Source organism: Pelmatolapia mariae, linkage group LG9 (genome assembly GCF_036321145.2).
Source record: "Pelmatolapia mariae isolate MD_Pm_ZW linkage group LG9, Pm_UMD_F_2, whole genome shotgun sequence".
Taxonomy (NCBI): Eukaryota; Metazoa; Chordata; class Actinopteri; order Cichliformes; family Cichlidae; genus Pelmatolapia; species Pelmatolapia mariae.
This window is the reverse complement of record NC_086235.1, coordinates 3,217,203-3,241,103: the sequence shown is the minus strand read 5'-3', so window position 1 is coordinate 3,241,103 and position 23,901 is coordinate 3,217,203. Positions and strand designations below refer to the sequence as shown.

The 23,901-nt window shown below is 45.0% G+C and overlaps 2 protein-coding genes across 6 annotated transcripts in view; both read left to right on the top strand.

The window, feature by feature from the left end:
- LOC134634711 (aspartyl/asparaginyl beta-hydroxylase-like) overlaps positions 1–23,807 on the top strand; it is a 44,099-nt gene extending 20,292 nt beyond the window's left edge. For 3 of the 5 annotated variants that reach the window (XM_063484051.1, XM_063484048.1, XM_063484050.1), the window contains 21 exons: positions 6,415–6,468; positions 8,657–8,782; positions 9,220–9,255; positions 10,763–10,807; positions 11,450–11,479; positions 11,563–11,595; positions 11,708–11,743; positions 12,124–12,171; positions 16,159–16,245; positions 16,734–16,775; positions 16,872–16,957; positions 18,565–18,651; positions 18,726–18,876; positions 19,293–19,429; positions 19,549–19,647; positions 20,019–20,108; positions 20,773–20,910; positions 20,993–21,128; positions 21,317–21,408; positions 22,311–22,444; positions 23,049–23,807. In XM_063484051.1, coding sequence (XP_063340121.1) covers positions 6,415–6,468; positions 8,657–8,782; positions 9,220–9,255; positions 10,763–10,807; positions 11,450–11,479; positions 11,563–11,595; positions 11,708–11,743; positions 12,124–12,171; positions 16,159–16,245; positions 16,734–16,775; positions 16,872–16,957; positions 18,565–18,651; positions 18,726–18,876; positions 19,293–19,429; positions 19,549–19,647; positions 20,019–20,108; positions 20,773–20,910; positions 20,993–21,128; positions 21,317–21,408; positions 22,311–22,444; positions 23,049–23,199 — 1,838 coding nt within the window. In that variant the 3' untranslated portion in view covers positions 23,200–23,807. The remainder of the gene's footprint in view (positions 1–6,414; positions 6,469–8,656; positions 8,783–9,219; positions 9,256–10,762; positions 10,808–11,449; positions 11,480–11,562; positions 11,596–11,707; positions 11,744–12,123; positions 12,172–16,158; positions 16,246–16,733; positions 16,776–16,871; positions 16,958–18,564; positions 18,652–18,725; positions 18,877–19,292; positions 19,430–19,548; positions 19,648–20,018; positions 20,109–20,772; positions 20,911–20,992; positions 21,129–21,316; positions 21,409–22,310; positions 22,445–23,048) is intronic. The other 2 variants (XM_063484049.1, XM_063484052.1) reach the window with 2 other exon arrangements.
- Positions 135–4,706, top strand: LOC134634712 (calponin homology domain-containing protein DDB_G0272472-like). Its single transcript, XM_063484053.1, has one exon. The coding sequence runs from the start codon at positions 1,867–1,869 to the stop codon at positions 3,712–3,714; it is 1,848 nt and encodes a 615-aa protein (XP_063340123.1). The 5' UTR covers positions 135–1,866; the 3' UTR covers positions 3,715–4,706.
- Positions 23,808–23,901: the final 94 nt, after the last annotated feature.

Sequence of the window (23,901 nt, the reverse complement as noted above, 5' to 3'; positions counted from 1 at the left end):
TAACTCTCTAACTGTCTGCCTTTTAGTTACAGAGTGAGGTCATTTATGACTTTATTTAGTGGCTCTGTTTGTGTTTCTTTGTCTATCACAGATATTCTGAAATGCACTAATACCATTAAATACAGTAATGTTTTTACTTGTTTGAGAGTGTTTATCTCGAGTAAAAGTTGTGGATACATCCTCAGCTTTGACTGAAGTGTTACAAGATCACTGAAGTTATTTCAGACCAGTGATGCCAAGGCATGAAGGAGTGCTCAGAAATGTTAGTTTCAGTCAGGATAACCAGAGTCAAAAGAGAGACTCTCTGTCCCAGAAGTCACTCTGAGACGCCTGAAATCGCCACTGTTTTCTTTTATTGTCAAGTTTTTGTTGTTTGCACCGCTTGCTGTGCTAGTTTGGCTTTCTGTTATCAGCAAGTAGACCTTCACTATCAAACTCTCTGATTTGTTTGTCCTCATAGAAGATGAGGTGTTAAAGGCCACGGATGCTGAGGTTAAACTCCCAGAAGGTAGTGATCCCTCTGTGTGGGTTTGTACCTGAATTTCTGGTACTGCTGTGTGTCATGGGCTATTTTTCCTTCTGTGTATTATTAGTAGAGGTTACAGGAGAGGCTGCTGAGAAGAAGAACACGACTCGAGGTACTAAAACCTGCCGACTGCATGTCCAGAGTGTCCTGTAATGTGTATAATTTTATAATTAAAGAATGCAGAAAGTGTGAATTTTAGGGGGCGTCCACAACTTTGAAGTAAGTGATTGAAGCAACAGCCAGTGACAGCAAAGGGCACCATTAGGTAACCCATGCTAGGATAGTAAACAGCGGAGCCTCGAATATCCGCTGTGACCCACAGTCAGTTATACCTATCGTGGTCGCCCCTTTAGTCATTTAAAATTTGGCTGATATCAGCTTCATTGTTATCTTCCCTTGCACCACTGGACTGTTTCCATCACTGGACATCCCTGGAAGTGGCTACTTGCACTCTCCTGTCTGTGATTTCGCCGCAGATCTCTAACTCTGACCCAAATTTCATGTCGTAGAGCAAAGATGGTGATGACTGCTGGGTCTCTGGCTACAACCAAGAGACTAAAAGAGCTATTCTGACTCAAAGAGTCTATTGTGTCCGAGCCCAAAGCTAGTCCGTCATGAGCAAGACTTTTTATTTCATTTTTCAACTTGCGCACCATGAAATTAAACTCCCAGAGAAAGACTATTCAGACAGACTTTACTGTAAAGTCCCGACTCTTTAAACTGAACAACATTCAGAGGAAAACGCCTGAACTAGGAATCTGTTTGACGAATCGACTGTTTTTTTATTTTTGCCTCTAAGATGTTACCCACCTACAGCACTATCTGGAGCTGTAGGCTGACCACACCTCGCCAGAATTGTGTCCCTGTTAATTTGTTCTCTTCCACAAGATGAAGTTGAAGATTTTGTTGTTTTGAGACAGTGGAGAAAGTACAAGTGGTCAGAACAGGGAATACCAGCAGTAGTGGAAGCTGCCCAGAGGTAGGGAAAGCAACGACCATGAAGGTGAAATCAGCCAAATTTAAATCGGATAAGGTTTGATTTCTCACGTCGTACACAATAACGTGTTCTTCACAAGGATAATTTAATCCTTGTTTCTAATAAATTGAACTCTGTGGATGTTTTGTAAAAGCAACATAATCCTAAGTCTTAAACAGTCGAGGACCCCATTTTTGTGGCTTTTAAATTGACCCTAACATCAGACTTGCATCTCCTCCCCTGCATCTCTAACATTTCCTTGGTTGCTGTGTGCCAGCACACTAATGAGTCGTAGTGGTGAGCATGTGGACAGCAATCTTATGACTTTTCACCTCAAGCCTCAGACCACGTCGTCCGAGGCGCCATGCTGCGTTCGACTCTGAAGAACGAGTTGAGGATGATCCATGAGAAGATGGAGGCCAAGAGGATCGCTCACATCGCAGTGGCTGAGATTAGGGCTTTTCTCACCCAAGAGGAGGAAGCAAGGGAGGCAGTCTGGGAGCTGAGGAAGAAGGAGCTGGAGGTGGCTGAGGAGCAACTCAGACAGGAGAGGGAAAGTGAAGAGAGGAGGAAGGAGGCAGAGAGGTTGGAAAAGGAGAGATTGGAGAAGGAGAGGATAGAGAAGGAAAAGATTGAGAAGGACAAGCTGGAAAAGGAAGCCAAGGAGAAAGCTGAGAGAGAAAGGTTAGCTCAAGAGAAGGCAGAAAAAGAGAGACTGGAGATGGAGAGGCTTGCTAAAGAAAAGGCAGCTAGAGAAGCAAAGGAAAGAATGGAGAAAGAGAGGGTGGAGAGGGAAAAGGCAGAGAGGGAGAAACAGGAGAAAGAAAGAGTGGAAAGCGAGAGGGCTGAAAAGGAAAGGCTTGAGAGGGAACGCATTGCAAAAGAAAGAGAGAGAACAGAGCGGGAGAAGGCAGAGAGGGAAAGATTAGAAAGGGAGAGACTTGAGAAGGAAAGGGTCGCCAAGGAAAAGGAAAAACTAGAGAAAGAAAGGATTGTGAAGGAGAAGGCAGAAAAGGAAAGATTGGAAAAAGAAAGGATTGCGAAGGAGAATGCGGAGAAGGAAAGATTGGAGAAAGAAAGGATCGCCAAGGAGAAGGCAGAAAGGGAAAGATTGGAGAAAGAAAGGATCGCCAAGGAGAAGGCAGAAAGGGAAAGATTGGAGAGGGAACGGATCGCCAAAGAAAAGGAAAGATTGGAGAGGGAACGGATCGCCAAAGAAAAGGAAAGATTGGAGAGGGAACGGATCGCCAAAGAAAAGGAAAGACTGGAGAGGGAACGGATCGCCAAAGAAAAGGAAAGACTGGAGAGGGAACGGATCGCCAAAGAAAAGGAAAGATTAGAGAGGGAACGGATCGCCAAAGAAAAGGAAAGACTGGAGAGGGAACGGATCGCCAAAGAAAAGGAAAGACTGGAGAGGGAACGGATCGCCAAAGAAAAGGAAAGATTGGAAAAAGAAAGGATTGCGAAGGAGAAGGCAGAAAGGGAAAGACTGGAGAGGGAACGGATCGCCAAAGAAAAGGAAAGATTGGAGAGGGAACGGATCGCCAAAGAAAAGGAAAGATTGGAGAGGGAACGGATCGCCAAAGAAAAGGAAAGACTGGAGAGGGAACGGATCGCCAAAGAAAAGGAAAGATTGGAGAGGGAACGGATCGCCAAAGAAAAGGAAAGATTGGAGAGGGAACGGATCGCCAAAGAAAAGGAAAGGATTGCCAAAGAAAAGGAACGACTTGAGAAAGAGAAGATCGCCAAGGAGAAAGCAGAAAAAGAAAGACTGGAAAGGGAACAGCTTGTTAAGGAAAGAGATAGACTCGCCCGAGAAAAGATAGACAAGGAAAGGATAGAGAAGGAGCGCTTAGGCAAAGAAAGGGCAAGAATCGCACAGGATAAGGAGAAATTAGAGCGAGAAAGAGTAGAAAAAGAAACGACAGAGAGAAAAGAGAGGGAGAGGATGGAACGGGAAAGACTGGAGAGGGCAGCGAAGATGAAGCTAGAGCGTGAGAAAACTGAAAAAGTGAAGATGGAGGCGGAGCGGCTGGCGAAAGAGGGCATGGTGAGACAAGGAAATGGCTTAAAGAGACGAGTGCTACCGGAGAGGAAGCTGAACAGTTCGCAGGTGAAAGGTGAGATAACTGAGAGAGTGACCATGACGGCGGTCAGGAGAGAGAAGAGCGTCTTAGAAGAGAAGAAGAAAATACCTCATGGGACAAAATGATGACCTCACAAATGGTCATGACTCTGATGTGCCGGCCTCACCTCCCATATTCAGGAAACGGATGAAAAGCTATTCGGTGGGGTTTGACGGTCTTGTAACCACCCAGCAAAGTCTTGGCACTTTGCAATCCAGGCTGTTATTTTGAGTCTCCTTTTGTAAATTAAATAAATATGATAACTTTAATCTCGGTGGAAACGAACAATCTCATTAAAAACCCCTCTTCAAGTTTTATCCCCAACAGAGGTTTAAAATGTTTTCCCTCCCACGTGTTCTGCTTCTGTTGCTCATTCACAAAGTTACAGGACATTACACCTTCATTAAGGGCTCAAACCAGAGTCCCGTTACTTCAGTCTTAACTGTGATACAGACACCACACAGCTGGAACTGTGGTGAACTAGAAATTAATATTTCAAGCCAAAAATTGATCTTCTTCTATCCCAAACCACTCAAACATGACTGTATTTGATGCACAGAAAGCAGTAGCGTGACTTCAGGAGCTTTTGGAGGGGCAACACAATAAATTCACCATTAATCTACAGATGCGACCCACAGATTGTTTCCCTTGTGTTACTGCTGCTCTCTCAATGCTCCTCTTGAAACAGGCTGATTTTCAAAAGGCCAGTTTCATGAGATTTATGTTGTCTTTGTTTCTTTTCTCATTTTTATGAGACTGTCTTTGGTTGATGATGTGATGGTGACATTTATGGTTTTTCTTATCATGTTTTTTGCTCAAAGGATGAGAGCCAGTATAAGGCGTCTGAATTGTAAGTTTTGAGCTTTAGTTCAAAGTCATGTAGTGGATCCAAGTGGTGAAGGATGTTCGAGGACACTGGCTTTTAAAATAACCTGTAATAACTGTTGTGTATTAACGAAGCATCGGGAAGTCACGTGTCGTGAGCTGAATAAAGAAACTTTCACAGCCTCTGAAATGATTTTGCTTTTCTTACAAAATGTGAGAAAATGTTTGCTGAATAAATCCTGCTCATCACATTAAGATTGGTTTCTTTCTCGTGGTTTAATAAAAATGAAAAAGCTACAAGAATATGAGTTTATTTTTAAAGAATACAAAGAATCGCGTAATTTTTTTAAACCCTGTTTGTTTCATTACCTCTATTTAATGGCAGTAGCAAGCAAGCTGTTTGACTTATTTTCACTTGCTTGATTATCAATAACAAAACAAACAAATGTCACATTTCATTTCATTGCTGTTTTGCAGGGTGGCCGGTTAGCTCAGCTGGTTAGAGCGTGGTGCTAATAACGCCAAGGTCACGGGGTCGACCCCCGTACGGGCCAAGGTTTCGTGGTTTTTATGGCTCGACTAAGTTTGTGTTGTTACGGATGAACATGAGCCGTGTCTTTATATTGGTCCCCTGGATGCATCTTGCTATCCAACCTACTGATGCTTCTGTGAAGCTGTGTCTCCTTTCAGCACCAAAAAAACCAACATGGAGGTGAGCTGGACAAATAGGTCTGACTCTGACAAGGTCACGGGTTTGACTCCCATATAGGCAAAATGGAGAGCTTTTACCTGTTCTCTGTGCTTCCTTTCCTGTTGGTTAAAGCCTCTTTCTTGTAAGCTATTCAGCACGATGGCCTGTTAGCTCTGTGGGATAGAGCGTGGTGCTAGTAATGTCAATGTTATGGGTTCAGTCCCTATACAGACCAGGTGTATGTGCTATTTAAAGGCAGTGGGGGTGGTCTCAGGGTTTGGAAGTGACAAAGTTGGGCAGGAGGCTGGAGTCGGGTTATCAAGTGCATCCAGAGAATTTGTGGAAGCATCACACTTATTTCTTTCATCAAAGCTGGAGCTCAGACTTCTTGGATGGTCTGTTAGTACAATAACCTCACTGCAGCACAGCATATTATTGGTCAGGTAACGTCATTAAAAGGCTCCAAGAGCATAAACATGGTCCAAAAGTCCACTTCAGGGTCTTCAATTAGCTGAGGTGAAGCCTAGCAGACCCTGGAGGTCTCTGCTTAGTGCAGAGAGTTTTTTTTCCATAACCAAAATACATGCAAACATCCCCAACCGTCCAACAGCAAAGCCTGTTGAGCATTAATAACAAGGGCAGAATCCTTCTTCCTCTGCTCAGTCCTATCTCGAGCCACCACTGCTTCCTTCTGTGCTCACCGTGTGCTTGCTGCTTCGATCCTATCAGCTCAGATTTCCTTCCACAGGAAGATTATCGGGGTGCTGGCGCTTCCGAGCTCCCTGCTGCTGTTGGTTAAACGTCTTAAAAACGAAACCCTGCTTTTTGTTTTTAAAGGCACTGTCACACTTGGCTGTAAACCAAATCAGGTATATATAAAGTTCACACAATTCAGAGTTTCCTCCTTCTGCTATTTCCCATCTTCTTCTCTGAGTGCTTCAGTCTGGTTTTTATGTATGCTACTTTCAAAAGGACGAGAACCATTTTTCCTTAAGTTTCCCATGTGTACATATCTACTTTTTCCACACCAGTCGTCCCTCAATGTTGGCCTTAAATCAGAAATACAGAGATTTCTAAAAGCTTGTTATGGTCTAAACGAGTCTTTAAAGCTGATTTGTAAACAGTTATTTAACATTTCATCAGCAATAAATGTGATCTGGAAGGAAAGGCGCTGTTTTACGAGAGCTCGGTTTACGTTTAATTGTCAAATAAAAAGCTGTAAATAACTTTGCGTGGTCTTTAAAACATTTATATCCTGAACACTGAACAGGACTGAAAGAAGCAAAGAGACTGCATGTAGGAGACACACCTGAGAAGCAAACAGGTAAGTTTACACACACGCACGCATGCACACACGCACACGCACACACACACACGCCCTCTGGCTCTGCTGACTCTCTTCTGATACCTGAGAAAACCACCTGGGAGCTGACCTCATTCCCACCTGTGGATTTGGACCCGCGAGCGTCTCCGTGTCCTGCCAACAAAGCCTGACTGGCTTCACATATTCACACTGAAGTTCTATATCAGTTCCACCCTGGAGCTCCTCCACACTGGGAGCTGCCCAGTACAACCAGTCTGCTAGTGTCTGAGCCCTGCTGGAAACCTGATTTGTTCTCAGCATACTTCCTGTCACCGCTCGTTTTCTTTGCTATTGTTTAAAATTGCTGAACTACCGATACCTGATGTCTTTTTATTATGTTCACGTCGACATCAGTATTATAGAGAAATATAAGTTTTATTTAATGAAAGAGATCTTTAATCTAACTTTTGCACTTAGATGCTCTCTTTTTGGTTTTTGGTTCCTTAAATGCAGAAATGTTAAAGGAAATATTGGATGAAAGCCACACTTTGTATAATTAGTTGGTATTTATCTTTAAACATCCACGCTGTATTATTTTATTACACTATTTAATGAATAATTATGCCATTTTTTTTACAGGTACACTATGCAGCCAATGCAGTGTTTTTTGTATTTTTGTTCAGTGATCAGGAGATCTATGAAAACAAAGTTTGTTTAATAGGTTTCTGGCATTTACAGCCATTATAGTCTGAGTGATTCGGTTGAAGTCATTTTGTCTTGTCAGGTGTACACTGCTGTGGCCGGTTAGCTCAGCAGGTTAGAGCGTGGTGCTAATAACGCCAAGGTCACGGGTTCGACCCCTGTACGGGCCAAATTCATGATTGGCAATAATTATGTTTTTGAAGTCAAATGTTTATCTCAGACTCCGTGGTAAACACTTTCCTAAAACATCTTATGTGGAGATAGAGGCTTTTATTGTGAAAGGCGCAAACAGGATGAAGCTGATTTCACACTTGCATGGAACAAAAACGGTTTCCTGTGCAGACTGGACGACAGGACAAACAGACACTTCTGCTATTTCTTATTTTTTCTCCACTTCAAAGTCGGAAAAAACTTCAAACGTTACAATTTTTATAAATCTGTGAGAATTAAAAATTGTACAGAGTTAAATTGTATCAAAATAGAAGTCAGAAAGCATCAACAAACTCTTGCTTTTCCTTTAAAAACACATTTGTTCAACTTAGTTTTCAACTTTTTTCACCTTTTTGCTCCATCTTGTGGAGCAAAAAGTGGTATTACTTTTTGCTGGTATTACATGGAAGTACAGCCTGGCACTAGTTCAACTTCAGCAGATAACTCTTTACTATAATACATGCATGCTGTTTATGGTTTAGTTCATTTGGACAGACTTTAAACATTAATTTACAAAAGTACCTATAAAACCAGTAAATGAGTTTAATGGATAAATAAATCTGCTTCCAGTGTTTTTGGTGAGTGACGCTCAGTCCTGTGTGGGCGGCCTGTGCATTCTCCTGTTATATTTGGACTGATGAGTTTATTTGCAGCACGGTGGCATGGTGGTTAGCACTATTGCCTCACAGCAAGAAGGTCCTGAGATCAATTCCACCATCAGGCCGGGGTCTTTCTGTGTGGAGTTTGCATGTTCTCCCCCTGTTTGTGTGGGTTCCCTCCAGGTACTCCGGCTTCCTCCCACAGTCCAAAGACATGCAATTTGTGGGGTTAATTGATTAATCCAAATTGCCCATAGGTGTGAATGCGAATGGTTGTCTGTCTCTGTGTGTTAGCTCTGCGACAGACTGGCGACCTGTCCAGGATGTACCCCGCCTCTCGCCCTATGACAGCTGGGATAGGCTCCCGCGCCCCTGATAAGCGGAAGTTTATTTAATGCTTGACTAAATAGAACCTGAGTTAGAAATAAATGCTCTTAAACATCATAGTCCTGCTGTTTGAGATCTCACTTCCTGCTTTGATGCGGTGCTCAGCAGCTTCCTTACATGGATTCTAACCTGGATTTGAAAGGATGGAGGAGGAAGTTGGACTTCTGACGGGCGTTCAGAATATAATCACTGTCTGCTTTTACCTGTCATAAATCACACATGATGTTTACACTGAGCATTAACTTGTTCCAGCACCAGCTATGTTTTAATCTTACTTCAGTCATTCCTCTTTTTATCCTGTAAACTTTAAGTGTTAAAAACTGAAGAAACCATCAAGCCTGCAGCTGAAACAGCCAATCAGCAAGCTGCAGACCCGCGAGACGTCGAGCCAACAGAGGCCGCGCCATCTGTGACTCCGCCCAGAGAGAGCGAATCAGGTATGCGTGAGCAAGTCTGCTGAGTGAAGGAAAAATTCAGTCAAGTTACCTGAAGAAGAAATAACTTTGAGACCAGCAGATCTGTCACTACAAAGTGTTTGAGCTGTTGATATAATAAAATAAAATAAGGAGGTTTAAGGTCCAAATCTGCAGGTCTCTGAAGAGTTTAAGGCACGCCTGAGTCGTTTGTCACATGAGGACTAACCTGACTGACTGAGAGCGACAAACACAAAATCATGTAGTCGACTCCACGTGGCTGAAAGTGAAGCTGTTCTGTGCGTGGCCTCGTCGTATCCACAGCACCTGTATGAGTCTGAATGCTCACATTACCTGCTGCCCCACACACCTGTGGGATCACTGATTGGCTCCCTCACCTGTTGATGTCATGATGGTAACATTATGACTTCTTTCTGTGTGTGTGTGTGTGTGTGGTCCAGCTTCTGGATCTCAGGATGTGGAGTCTGAAATCCAAGGTTGGTGCTGCTGCTGCTGCATGCCTCCACCTTCTCCTTCTCCTTCTTCCTCTGGATGATGAGATGTTCACGCCTGCATCTGTATTTCTGTTTACATTTCACAGATTAATATGAAGAACAAAAACACAGCAGTTATCACTGACTGACACCATTTTCTGTTGAATGTTTGGTTTTTGTGGATCTGTTTATAACCTGTTACCGCTTTTTGTGTCACTTTCATGGATTGTAGTTTTTAAAAAGATGTAATCAAACAAAACTCTGAGTGCATCACTGGAGCGGTGCTCCCCGTTCAGCTTTGAAGCACACACAGAAGTTTATTAGTGAGCTCTGTGACTTCAGTCTTTCAGAGGTTTTTAAATAATCTGCGTGCAAAAACGTGTTCAACATTGAATGAACAGCCCGGCTTAACAGAACCTAAAACCCGACTTTTAGATGGCAGTTATTGCAGTAATGGTTATCTTCTGTGTCTGTAACTCCGGCTCTCTGCTTCAGGCACTGAGCAGGCGTTTAGCGAATCATTAGACCCAAAGTGAATAGAATGAGCTGTGCTTAACTTTAGTCAGAGACATTATGAGAGGAACAGAAAGAATCTTTGTTTTGCTGCTGTTTAACGTGACTGCTGCACGTTAGAGCTCTGAAACTTTAAACCTGCCACGTTTAAACATTAACAGCCGCTATAACTCAGACTTAGGCCGTGTCTGCAGATTAGTGTGTTCAGACTATTCCTTTTATTTAGTCACCAAATCAAAGTGAAATTAATTTAGCTGAAAGCAGACGGAGTTATTTCCTAATCCGTCCAGTGTCAGGATAAAACTGACTTTAGCATTAGGACCAAAGGTTAAAGCAGATGCTCTCCAGCCTGATGAATACTGCAGCGCTGTAACTGTACGTCGTTCATGTTAGGCTCTATGAAGCACACTCCTTCTGGGCAGACTCTGTATCCAAGTTAAGGCGGACTGTAAATGAAAGATCGATGAAAATGTCACACTTTGTTGTTTTTTAAGCCAAACTCTGGAGAGATAATCGGCTCCAGACCAGGATATCTATCCAGCAGGTTAAAAGAGCCACCACACACCTGCCACCCATTAATCTTGCTTGTTCGTGACCTCGTAGCTGCTACAGTCCAGATGTGGCAGGTCGCCCTCTGCTGGAGGAGTAAAGGGACGCTGCATCGCTGCACACTTCTGTTGTGCTGAGCTGCTCTGCTTCTTCTTCTCTGCATTTATTCCTTCCGTGCAATGCATGATGGGACGCCGTGCTTGGGTAGTGAGCTTCTGTCCTGTGCTGCATTTCGTTTCATCAGACATCGTGGGGCTTGTTTCATATTTGGAGTTTATTAAAACTACAGTGGAGCGAGTGACTTCAGACGGCTCAGACTGCTGCGTCTTCCTCATCCTCTTCCTCACCTTCCACATATTCCCACACATCTTCGTTACTGTGTGTGTGTGTGTGTGTGTGTGTGTGCTCTAACTCATTTTACTGATGTTGATTCATTTTTCACCTCTAGCTGCTGTGCCCCTCCCTCCGCCAGCAGAAGACAGCTTTGTACCAGGTCAGTTAAATACAACCAGGCGGGGGTTAAAAAAGGTTTCTTATTCTTCTCGAGCGGGTGGAGGGTCAGGGTGAAGGTTTAAAGATGGAGGTGAAAGGGAGGATATATGGGACAAATGGTGATGAAGATGATGGAGCTTGTATATGGAGGTCCTTCAAAATGCTCCGAAATGAAAAACTGTCCTTTTTTCTCAAACTAACTAACAGCATGTAGAGACCCAGAAATCAGATGACTGATAAACTGAGAGGATCGATTAGTAAATCCTGTCCAGATTAAGGAACAGAGGGAATTTGCCGCGTCTGTTGTCAGATGTATTCTTTAAACTCGTGAACATGAAGGAATCATTTTGAGTAAAAAGCAGCTGAAATATATCAAATCAAAAGTTTACTTATTAAATTAATTAATAATTAAGGAAAGCGTGATTGATCTAAACTGATTTTATACCAAACGAGTACATTTCATTTGGCCAGCTTACATTAAATGTGACATTTCACACTGTACTTAGTTTCCTGGATGTAATTAGATTACTTAAAGTATTTTAGTTGTGTGCTCACACGTTGATTCCTCCACCTGCTGCTCCGTGTGTGACCACGTGATCACGAACAATAATAATAATGACGTCTGTGTCTTTGTTTGTCGTAGATGATCCTCGGGAAAGCATCAATCCTTACGGTGAGCGGCCTCTGTTTCTCTGTGATGTCACTAAACCTTACAGCCTTCACGTTAATCGCTCATTTTCTCGTCCTCTTCTTCAGGCGATGAAGCCAACACGATTGACACCACTGGAGGTGAGACAGCAGCAGTGTGAGGGCAGAAACCACGAGCAGATTATTATGGTTGGAAGTTTGTGGTAAAAGATAAAAACGATGATGATGGTGGTGGTTTTGTTTCCTGTTGCAGTTCTGCTGGCCGAGCGTCAGACTGAGGAAAGCACAGGTGAGTCAGGCTCAGATTAGTTACTACTTTTACTCATATATGTGCATGTTTTTAACGGTCAGCCTCTTCTCATGTGTGGTGATGTTCTTCCGTCTGGTGAGGATGATCGTTTCAGGGAGGCCCGATGGAGCTGTCCTGCTTTACTCTGATTGTTTGATTCCTCAAAGTGTCTCAAAGACAGCGATCTCAGAGATTCCCTGTATCACAGAAACTCTGTGCGAGATCAAATTTGATGTCTTCTCTTTGATAGGAAGTATTCTCTGTGTATAAGCGATCCATTATTTAATCAGTTTAAATGAGATTAGCGTGGTTGTCCGACAGCTCTGATACTGTGGAGTGTGTCATACATGAATCTGAATCACTGACTTTCTGTCCTTCAGTGGAGTCTGCAGAATACCTGACGAGCTCCAAGCTGACACAGGAAGCAGGTATCTGCAGTACACGCTTCAGCCTAAAACACTCACTACAGGTTATTTTTACTTTGATAGACGATGTTGTGTTTTCACAGAGACCACTGAGTGTTTTGCTTGACTGTGACCCACATTTGGAGTATGTCTGGGGTAAAAACACCTACGTGGGCCTAATGCATCTAGCACAAACTCTCTCTACAACACATCTCATGCCCAGCTTTTTCCTCTTTCTGGGCCAACACATTTGTCAGTGACATAGCTGAGCTAAAGTGGCCCAAATTAAGACTCAATGTGTTTGCAGCCGGTTTCTGTATTTAATCAGCATCTGAATAATTAGATGGAAGTTAAAACATCATGACCAGTATGGGGCTTGAACCCACGACCTCGGCATTATTAGCACCACGCTCTAACCAGCTGAGCTAACTGGCTACTGTGTTCTGTGATCGGACACTACCTGTGGAAATATCCAGTGTGACTCTGACACCTTTAACCTGTACAACATGAAGCTGTTCACTAAAATGACTGATTGGGGTTGTTTATCAGAATCAGGATACTTTATTGATCCCAGAGGACGTGATGTGGTCACAGTCGCTCCAGGACAGTAAGAGCAGTAACTAGGGCTGCACGATTAATCGTTAGAAAATCGCGATCTCAATTCATACTCATGTGCGATCTCATTTCCAAATGACAACGATTAAAAAAAAAAAATAAAAAAAAAAAGACGACGACGATTGTACCGCATTTTGATCCGGGACGTAATCTGCATGTAAACAAGCGCTCACTCTTCCTGCTCAACAAATGACAACCACGTGATACAGAAGCTGTGCCATGTGATGCTCAAATTGGCAGGAAAAAACAACGGAGAGCACGTCAGGGATGACGAGAAAGTGACAGGAGAAAATCCGTCCCGGTCAACCACCAAAACATCAATAACGGGAACCTTATACAGCGCTTCCCTATACACGTCGAACTCACAAAGAAATTACGGAGGCTATTACTTATCACCTGACCAAAGATATGGCTCCCATCAACACTGTGCAAAACGAGGGGATTTAGGAAAATGATCAACACCCTAGACAAACGCTACACAGTGCCGTCCCGCAACTATTTTTCTATTGTTGCACTACCTGCTCTATACACGCAGTGTCGAGCAACGGTGGAGACGGAATTTCAAGCTGTACAACATTTTGCGGCAACAACAAAATGTGAGGCATTTATTGTTTTTATGTTCAGTTTCAACTGTTACGAAGTTGATGTGCAGTTAATAAGTGCAATAAATATTTATATTGGAAAAGAAAATCGTGAGAGAATCGTGATCTCAATTCTAAGCAAAAAAATCGTGATTCTCATTTTATGCAAAATCGTGCAGCCCTCGCAGTAACAGACTGAACTAAGTTCAATAATAGTTACGTTAAAGTTACAAAATATATACAAATAGCTCAATTATAAATATCCAGAATATTACAGAGATTAAATATATATGATTAACATTTTACTTTATTACTGGCCTTGTTGATCAGTTCATTCAGTCTGTTGGCATCTGCGACCCTCAACCTGCTGCCCCAGCATGCAACATAGAGCAGCGGTCCCCAACCCCCGGGTCACGGACCGGGACCGGGCCGTGAGAGTTGAGGCTCAGGTGTAAAATTTATGGTTTCCATCGTTAACTCGGTTTCCCCGGGTCTTTTCCCGTGTTGTAGTCGTGTGTCTTATTTTGAAAGAAATATTTACGTGTTACCATAGCGACCAGAGAGCATTAAGGGGCAAAGAGGAGGATGTTACTCTCATGTTGTTGGCCCATTTCAGGAGGAAACTGCTAGTAAAGTTACACAGTGAATTCATGTTTATTATTATATTCATAAAATACCAGGTTTTGTCTTGGTCGTAGCATTTTATTTTGTTGTATTTATCCGCAACACCTTAGTGGTCGGTCTGTGAAAATATTGTCAGACATTAAACCGGTCCGTGGAGCAAAAAAGGTCGGGGACTGCTGACATAGAGGATAGCATTGGCCACAACAGACTCATAGAAAATCCCGAGCTCTGTCCGACAGATGCTGAAGGACCTCAGCCGCCTCCGAAAATACAGACGACTCAGTAACCCAGTCCAGTTTAATCCGAGGGATTTATAGTCCTGCAAATGTCCACATCGACCCCCTGGGTTGGAACAGGGGTCACATGGTCCTCCTAAAGTTCACAAATTCATAAACAAATTTATGTCCTGAAACTGTGTCAGCTGGGATAGACTCCAGCCTCTGCAACCCTGAACTGAATGGATGGATGGATGGATGGATGGATGGATGGATGGATGGATGGATGGATGGATGGGTGGATGGATGGATGGATGGATGGATGGATGGGTAGATGGATGGATGGATGGATGGATGGATGGATGGATGGATGGGTAGATGGATGGATGGATGGATGGAGGGTGGTGGATGGGTAGATGGATGGATGGATGGATGGATGGGTAGATGGATGGATGGAGGGTGGGTGGATGGGTAGATGGATGGATGGATGGAGGGTGGGTGGATGGGTAGATGGATGGATGGATGGGTAGATGGATGGGTAGATGGATGGATGGATGGATGGATGGGTAGATGGATGGATGGATGGATGGGTAGATGGATGGATGGATGGGTAGATGGATGGATGGATGGGTAGATGGATGGATGGAGGGTGGGTGGATGGGTAGATGGATGGATGGATGGATGGGTAGATGGATGGATGGATGGATGGGTAGATGGATGGATGGATGGATGGATGGGTAGATGGATGGATGGATGGGTAGATGGATGGATGGATGGATGGAGGGTGGGTGGATGGGTAGATGGATGGATGGATGGATGGATGGATGGGTAGATGGATGGATGGAGGGTGGGTGGGTGGATGGATGGAGGGTGGGTGGGTGGATGGGTAGATGGATGGATGGATGGGTAGATGGATGGATGGATGGATGGATGGATGGGTAGATGGATGGATGGATGGGGGGTGGGTGGATGGGTAGATGGATGGATGGATGGATGGAGGGTGGGTGGATGGGTAGATGGATGGATGGATGGATGGATGGATGGAGGGTGGGTGGATGGGTAGATGGATGGATGGGTAGATGGATGGATGGATGGATGGATGGATGGATGGATGGATGGATGGATGGATGGGTAGATGGATGGATGGATGGAGGGTGGGTGGATGGGTAGATGGATGGATGGATGGATGGATGGGTGGATGGATGGATGGATGGATGGATGGATGGATGGATGGATGGGTAGATGGATGGATGGATGGAGGGTGGGTGGATGGGTAGATGGATGGATGGATGGATGGGTAGATGGATGGATGGATGGGTAGATGGATGGATGGATGGAGGGTGGGTGGATGGGTAGATGGATGGATGGATGGAGGGTGGGTGGATGGGTAGATGGATGGATGGATGGATGGATGGATGGGTAGATGGATGGAGGGTGGGTGGATGGGTAGATGGATGGATGGATGGAGGGTGGGTGGATGGGTAGATGGATGGATGGATGGATGGATGGATGGGTAGATGGATGGAGGGTGGGTGGATGGGTAGATGGATGGATGGATGGAGGGTGGGTGGATGGGTAGATGGATGGATGGATGGATTGTAATGGCTCTGCATAACATGCCTGTACTATCCCCCTCCTCTGTAACAGATATGCTGGAATGTCATTTTTTCACCTTTTTCAATAATGCAAAAAGAATTTCGGCCTCATCTCCACCTGATCTCTGATCTTTGTGCTGTACTGGTTTAGAGGAGATTTATTGCAGCTGCGCCAACTGTTCATCCACACAGAGATCGTACCAGGGAGAGAGGATTTGGATAACCCACCTATGAACAGTGTCCAAATGTTCCTGAAGGCAGCAGGAGTGTTCACAGCCTGCCTGAATCACAGTCTGGATATAAATGATAGCTCAGGGTGCATGATCAGCAGAGTTGTCAACCTCTCAGTCTTCACTGACGTCTTTTGTTTCCTGCTTTCAGAGCCAGTCGTAGACGCAGAGAGGCAGCCTGAAGCAGCAGCAGACGTGGATCCACAGAGTGAGACCCCCAAACAGACGGAGGCCGAGGGTGAGCTCGCCGAGCTCGTTTGAGCAGACACGTTTCACTAAAGCCAAATAAAAGGAAACATATGAGACACCAACATTATACTTTGGTCCAAATTTACTGATTTATTCTGAGTTGAATCGTTCTGTCCAGAGGAGAGCGCCCCCTGCAGCTGAGCCAGCAGAGACATAATCTCTGCAGTGCCTCCTCGGCCTGCCTTGGGCCTCCTCCCAGTTAGACGTGCTTTAAACACCTCCTGCTGTTTTCCTTCCCCTCATGCATGGATTATGCTTCATCAGGAAATCTGCGTTGTAGTTTACGACATGACTCCTTTAAACCTGCGCTGTAACCTTCCACCTACCTTTGAGACATTCAGTTAAACTACATCATAATTTTAAGTTTGAAATCTCATCCTGCACCACACACCCAGACACAAAAACGAGACAAAGCGGCTGAAAAACCGAAACCTTCTCCATCTTTGACGATAACTCTGTAATTCTGTCTCCGTCCAGGAACCTCAGAGAAACAGGCCGAGGACAAGCTGACAGAAAAAGGTGCAAACTGACTGTAATGTGCAGATTTTCAGCTTCGTGCTTTTTATTTCTCTGCAGTTTGATCATCAAATCTTTTCCTCTCTGTTGTTTCTCCAGCAAAGAAGAAGAAACCGAAATTACTGAACAAGTTCGATAAAACCATCAAAGCAGAAATCGATGCTGCAGAGAAGCTTCGCAAGAAGGTACAAAATCTAAATACATAAATAACACCTGCAAACACCTACACAGACGGCCGACCCCGCGTGATGCTCACAGTGTGCTCACCTTTCTGCAGGTTTCCTTCACTATCATCTTCAATTAGACATAAAACACAAAGCTCATGTTCAGCCCTCAGGAAGCTCTCGTCTTCCTGACAGTTTGAGTCCAAATGAAACAATCTGATAAACCGCAGCATGTCTGAGAGACACGAGCTGTAATCTTCTGCTTCTAAACTCGGACACAACCAAAGTCATTATCCTGAAAACCTACTTAGTGTTGCTTTCACTATTCAGCCTCAGTTTGGTCTGTCAGTCGGGTTTTCTTGCTACAGTCGGGTATTGTGGTGCATTTAGCAACTAGGAGCTGTATGAAAATACCAAACTAGTTTAAAATCAGTCTCCTCGTTACATCAAACTCCACTCAGTTATCAGGGCTGTTAGTTTTGCTGCGACAGGCTCAGAGTGCAGAGGTCACTTCCTGTTAGGGTTCTTTCTCCCTGCGGTTGCCAAATGCTGCTCATTGGATAGAAGTCTGCAGCCTTTACACACACACATCTGACACTACCAGTCAGAAGTTTGGACACACCTTCTCATTTAATGTTTTTTCTTTATTATTTATTATTTCCATTGTAGATTCTCACTGAAGGCATCAAAACTATGAGTGAACACATATGGAGTTATGTAGTAAACAAGAACTTTGAAAGTACTCAAAACATGTTTTATATTTGAGATTCTTATAAACAGCCACCCTTTGCTTTCATTACTGCTCTTCACACTCTTGGAATTCATGAGGTCGTCACTCCTTGTGTTTCTTGGCCCAAACAAATCTCTGCTTGTTGCTTTTCCTCAGTCGTGGTTTCTCCGTAGCTGTTTCACCATAAAGGCCTGATTTACACAGCCTCCTCTGAACATGTAGACATGTGTCTGCTACTGGAGCTCTGTGTGGCATCTATCTGGGCTCTAATCTCAGCTGCTGTTAACTTGTGATTTCTGAGGCTGGTGACTCGGATGAATGTATCCTGGGCAGCAGAGGCAACTCTGGGTCTTTCTTTCCTGGGGCGTCCTCATGTGAGACAGTTTCATTGTAGTCTTGATGGTTTTTGTGGCTGCACTTGGGGACACATTCAAAGTTTTAGCAGTTTTCTGGACTGACTGACCTTCAGTTCTTAAAGTCATGATGGACTGTAGTTTCTCTTTACTTAGCTGATTGGTTCTTCCCATAATGGGAATGCTAACAGTTGTCAAATTGGCTGTCAGCTGTGCACCAACCTGACTTCTGCACAACACAGCTGATGGTCCCACCTCCGTTAAGAAGGCAAGAAATTCCACAGATGCAACCTGACAAGGGACAGGTTTCTTTGCTACATATATCTGATGTCTCTACAATGTATCAAGAATGTAGCAAGTAGTAAAATGATATAAAACAAAGGCAACAGTTTAACGAGCCGCAGATCAAACACAACAGTAAAAGAAAGCAGTAACTTTCTTACTCGTCTCAGGAATAAACATTCGCGTGTCTGGATCCGCGCTAACTTCAGCATTAAACCTGCCGAGGCTTTGATGTAATCAGTGTGTTTGTCCCTCTGTGTCAGGGGAAGCCGGACGAGGCGCTGAAAGCGTTTGAGAGGCTGGTGCAGCAGTACCCGCAGAGCCCCCGCGCTCGCTACGGGAAAGCCCAGGTACGCGATGGTCCTGCGTCACGGCGAGCTGATACTGCGTCAGGCACGCGACATTAACATGGTTCTGTGTGCAGGCAGAGGACGACATGGCCGAGAAGCTGCGCAGTAACGACATGCTTCAGAGGGCCATCAACACCTACCGGGAGGCCGCCGAGCTTCCTGACGTGACCTCTGACCTCCTGAGAGCCACGCTGAAGAGACGAGCTGAGAGGCAGCAGTTCCTGGGTAACGCCCACAGTAATGCAACACAGATGTAGTAAAATCAATACATATATGAGCGCAGTTACTAAATAATCTAAAGGCTCTGTGGCCAGTATGGGGCTTGAATCCATGACCTTGGTGTTATTAGCACCACGCTCTAACCAGCTGAGCTAACCAGCCGACCTGCTGACCCCACCGTCCCCTCAGTGGACCATAACAGCTTTACAGGACCGTAACTACAGCTCTGTTTTAATATTTTTTAACTCTCGATCACTCGCTAGCAGTTCATTATTACCGCTACAAATCCACCCTCTTTGGTCAATACAGAGACCGTGGAGTGGCCGTGTATCCTTCCTGTTTTCATTTGACTGTAGGGTAATAACCAGAGCTAACCCACCACACTACTTTTCCAAAATTCTGACTTCCTCTTATATTCTCAGGTCGGATGCGAGGATCTCTGGCGACCTTGGAAAGGCTGGTTCAGCTCTTTCCTGAAGACATCGGCCTGAAGAACGACCTGGGCGTCGCTCATCTGTTGCTAGGTGACAACAATGGGGCCAAGAAGGTCTACGAAGAGGTGCGCGAATTTCAATAGCTTTAGCAAACACACGACTTATTTCAGGTTTTTGTTTTGGCGGTTCTCTCCTTGTAAAGGTCTCTGATTGGCTCTCTGTTCTCTATGCTCCGTCCACTAAGGTTCTGGGAGTCGCGCCTGACAACGGCTTCGCTAAAGTTCACTACGGATTCATCCTGAAGTCAGAAAACAAGATCGCAGAGAGCATACCGTACCTGAAAGTAAGCACACACATTTTCATGTTTGTGTGCACATGTGGGACCTTCAGCGTGTTTCACCAACATGATGGGAACTGTGATATACATGGTCAAGGAAACCACATTTACTTTATGAAATACTAGATTTCAAGAAACAAATGGGCAAGAGAAAACTGTTTCCTGTTCTGAATGTAAACTTTAAAATAGACACAGTCTGCCTTTCCTTGTTTCCTGTCATATATCTCCTGTTTCAAAGTTGGATGTCCACACTAAACATAGCCAAACTTTAAAGGAAAGGATATCCCAAATATGGCCATCTAAGCCTCAACCACGTAGAAATGTGAATCGTGCAGAATTTGAACGTCACTGTCACGTTTCCCCTTCTCTCTCTCCAGGAGGGCTTGGAGTCAGGGGAGCCGGGAACAGACGACGGGCGCTTTTATTTCCACCTCGGAGACGCTCTGCAGAGGGTCGGAGACAACAGCGTGAGTAACGCCTGCCTTTGAGATGTTTCACTCGCATTTACAGGCCAGTTAAACCTCAGCACATCACATCAAACCTCACAGGGATGCCACTGCAGCCGTGTTAACGACACGAGTGTGTGATCGCATCTTCACACCCAACTTTGTGAACACAGTAACCAGGCGATAAAGGGGATCAAACCCGAGACCTTCATGTTATTAGCATCACACTCTATTGGCCCATAATGATGTTCTTGCTCTTGTTGTTCAGGGTGCAGTACACAGTGAAAAAGTGGTCTGTTTGTTTCTGGGCCAACACATTTGTCAGTGACGTAGCTGAGCTAAAGTGGCCCACATGAAGACTTAGTGTGTCTGCTGTCTGGGTTTGAGTCTGCAGCCAGTTTCTCCACATGTTCCTGTATTTAATCAGCGTCTGAACAATTAGATACATTTTTTAAAAAAGCTTTTCTTTAAATCGAGACCCAGTGAAGGAGCTAACAAGCTATGTGAGGCTTAAAGTTACACGTCATGGCCAGTATGAGGTTTGAACCCATGACCTTGGCGTTATTAGCACCACGCTGAGCTAACCGGCCACTGCTGAACCTCACCGCTACCTGTGGAAATATTCAGTGTGGCTCTGAGACGTTTATTGGGTGTGGTGTTGTCCTAAACACGTCTCTGTCTGCAGGCGTACGACTGGTACGAACTGGGTCACAAACGGGGCCACTTTGCATCGCTGTGGCAGCGATCGCTCTACAACGTGAACGGCCTGAAGGCTCAGCCCTGGTGGACGGCCAAAGAGACCGGATACACGGACCTGGTGAAGGTGCGCTGCCGGACTGCGAGAACATTCACGTGTGCGATTTCGAGGTTTTAAACGTCAGAGATTTTCTGTGTGCCGCGTTCAGGTGTTGGAGAGGAGCTGGAAGACCATCAGGGATGAGGCTCTGGCTGTGTTGGACCAAAACACCGGACACTTTGTACCCGAGGAGGAAAACCTGAGGGAGAAAGGAGACTGGGGCCAGTACACGCTCTGGCAACAAGGTGCATGGGAGATATTTTATAATCCAATCAGGTGTTCTCCTGCCTCTTATTACAGGTGTTAACTGTCCCCTTTTTCTGTCTGTGGGAGGTATCAGGGCATTTATGTTTTTTACAGTTTTTAGATGTGACTAAAAGCTGTGTTACTGTGTTTATGAACAATATCTTTTCTCCTTTGTGTGCACGTTCAGGGAGAAAAGTTGGAAACGCCTGTCAGGGTGTCCCGAAAACCTGCGCACTGCTGGAGAGGTTCCCTGAAGCTACGGGCTGCAAGCGAGGACAGGTACAGGCTGTAAACACAGTTATTTCTGCGGTAAAGTTTGGGATTTTAACAGGCAGACTCACTGTGGGAGCCCCAAGTGGTCAGTAGTGGAAGTGCAGGTTTTGTTCCTCTCGTAGATTTAATAAACACGGGTGCACATAAGTGGTCCGCAGGTGCACATTCGCTGTCAAAATAGGTGAGCTGGCTTCAAATAAATGATGAACGCACAGAGATGTGGTGCAGAATATGCTGTGAAAATCCCACTCTAGCGGACAAAAACAGTGCCTTTTATATGTACGCAAACGCGCGTTGCAACTTCTTATCTGGTGCGCGTCTTTTATTTTGACAGCGAATGTGCACCTGTGGACCACTTATGTGCACCCCTGTTAATAAAGGTCAGGCAGGGCTTAGAACAGGGGTGGGCAATCTCAGTCCACGAGGGCCGGTGTCCTGCAGGTTTTAGATCTCACCTTGGGTCAACACACCTGAATCACATGATTAGTTCGTTACCAGGCCTCTGGAGAACTTCAGGACATGTTGAGGAGCTAATTTAGCCATTTAAATCAGCTGTGTTGGTTCAAGGACACATCTAAAACCTGCAGGGACACCGGCCCTCGTGGACTGAGATTGCCCACCCCTGGCTTAGAATGACATTTACAAACAGCAGGGGGCGATAGAGAGCAACAGACACCAGGGAAAAACTAATGAGATGAATTTTGACGCTGTTGGCTCGCCGTAGATAACAAGGGGCGTGTCCTCTGCAGTGTGTGCTCTGAGGATGAGGAGAGTCTCTTCACTTTAAGCTGTGAAGGTTAATCCTGAAGGAACAGCTGTGCAGATGTGCCATGAATGTGATTTCTCGCAGCGTTTCACGGTCTGAGGCGACTCGGCGTGTTTGATCCGCTCTTCCTGTCTCCGTGCAGATTAAGTTCTCGGTGATGCAGCCCGGCACTCATGTGTGGCCACACACCGGGCCGACCAACTGCCGGCTGAGGATGCACCTCGGCCTCGTCATCCCCAAACGTGGCTGCAAGATCCGCTGCACCAATGAGACGCGGTACGCCGCCCGCCTCCATCGCTCCCGTCCTCCTCCTCCATCATCAAATTCTTCTCTGGCTCTCTTCATTTCTTTTTTTCCTTCATCATGTCTTCCTACTCTCCTCATTTTGCCTCCTTTTCTTCTTTCCTCTCCTTGATTTGTCACCTAATTCCTTCTTTGTCCTCTCTAACCTTGTCTCATTTCAATGTTTCCTGTCCTAGCTGTATCTCTTTTTCTCCCCTCAATTCAACCTTCCGTGTTTCCTTTTCTTGTCTCGTCATCTTTACTTTCTTCTCTTTGTTTCCTTCTCTTTTCCTTTCCTTACCTTTTGTGTTTGGTTCTTCTCTGCATGTCTCTTCTCCTTGTGGAGTCCTCTCTTGCTTCCTTCCTTCTGCCCTATGTCTCCCCCCTTGTCTCTTTCTTTATTTCCTCTTTGGTTCCTTTTCTTATTTTCTATCTTGTAACCTTCTCTCCTTCCCGTGCTTCTTGTTATTTCCTTATCTTTCCTCATTTCATCTCCTAGTTTCACCTCTTTCTCTTATTTCCTCATCACCTTGTCTCATTTCCTTCTGTTTTGCTGAGGAAACTCTTGTAAACCCTTCTTTTGCGTCCTTGTCCGCAGGGAGTGGGAGGAAGGTAAAATCCTCATCTTCGACGACTCCTTCGAGCACGAGGTTTGGCAGGACGCCGACAGTTACCGCCTCATCTTCATCGTGGATGTGTGGCACCCGGAGCTAACGCAGCACCAGCGCCAGACTCTGAGCCCGATTTAGACCGGCCAGAACCGGCAGGCGGCGGCGGGAGGGCGAATCGCAGGAGAGGACGGAGGCGGGGTTTCTTCTTCTTCTGTGGTTCAAACAGTTACAAACACTGACAGTCTGAGTGTGAGCCGGGCTGAGGTGTGGTGTCTGTTTGCTCGCGTGTGGATAAACTACTAAAGACGGTCGAAGGACCAAACATCAGCCTGAAGGATGGACGCGTCGTTGTTCGGGGTCATACTACTGACTGCCATCAAACTGAACTCATACGGTACTCGATTAAACCGGAATGGACCGGATCGCCGCGGCATTACAGATCGTTCTGCTCTGAAGAAAGACATGAAACTAAAAGTGTGTGTGTGTGTGTGTGTGTGTGTGTGTGTTTAGGTGTAAATCGCTAAACTTAAAACACTAAAACGTCCGTCGAGTGGATTCAAAGCAGCTCGGTAACAGCGTGAAACAAGAAGCCTTAACTTTAGCTCGACCACTATGCATTTTATTTTCCATCCAGGCGGGTTTTTAATTTCACTCTTTCATCACTTTTGCACAATAACACGGTCACGCGGGGTGTCACAGAAGAGGATATATATTTGTATTAAAAATAAAAACAATAAAAACATAAACGGTCTCTGATTCTGTTTGTTCGTCTGGCTTTCTTCCATTCCTATGTTCTTCAGCTGATCTTACGGCGGGCGGTGAAAGTGTTTGAAGGTGTGC

Coding starts and splice junctions, on each gene's coding strand:
- LOC134634712 (XM_063484053.1), top strand. CDS start 1,867: ATGCTGCGTTCGACTCTGAAGAACGAGTTGAGGATGATCCATGAGAAG.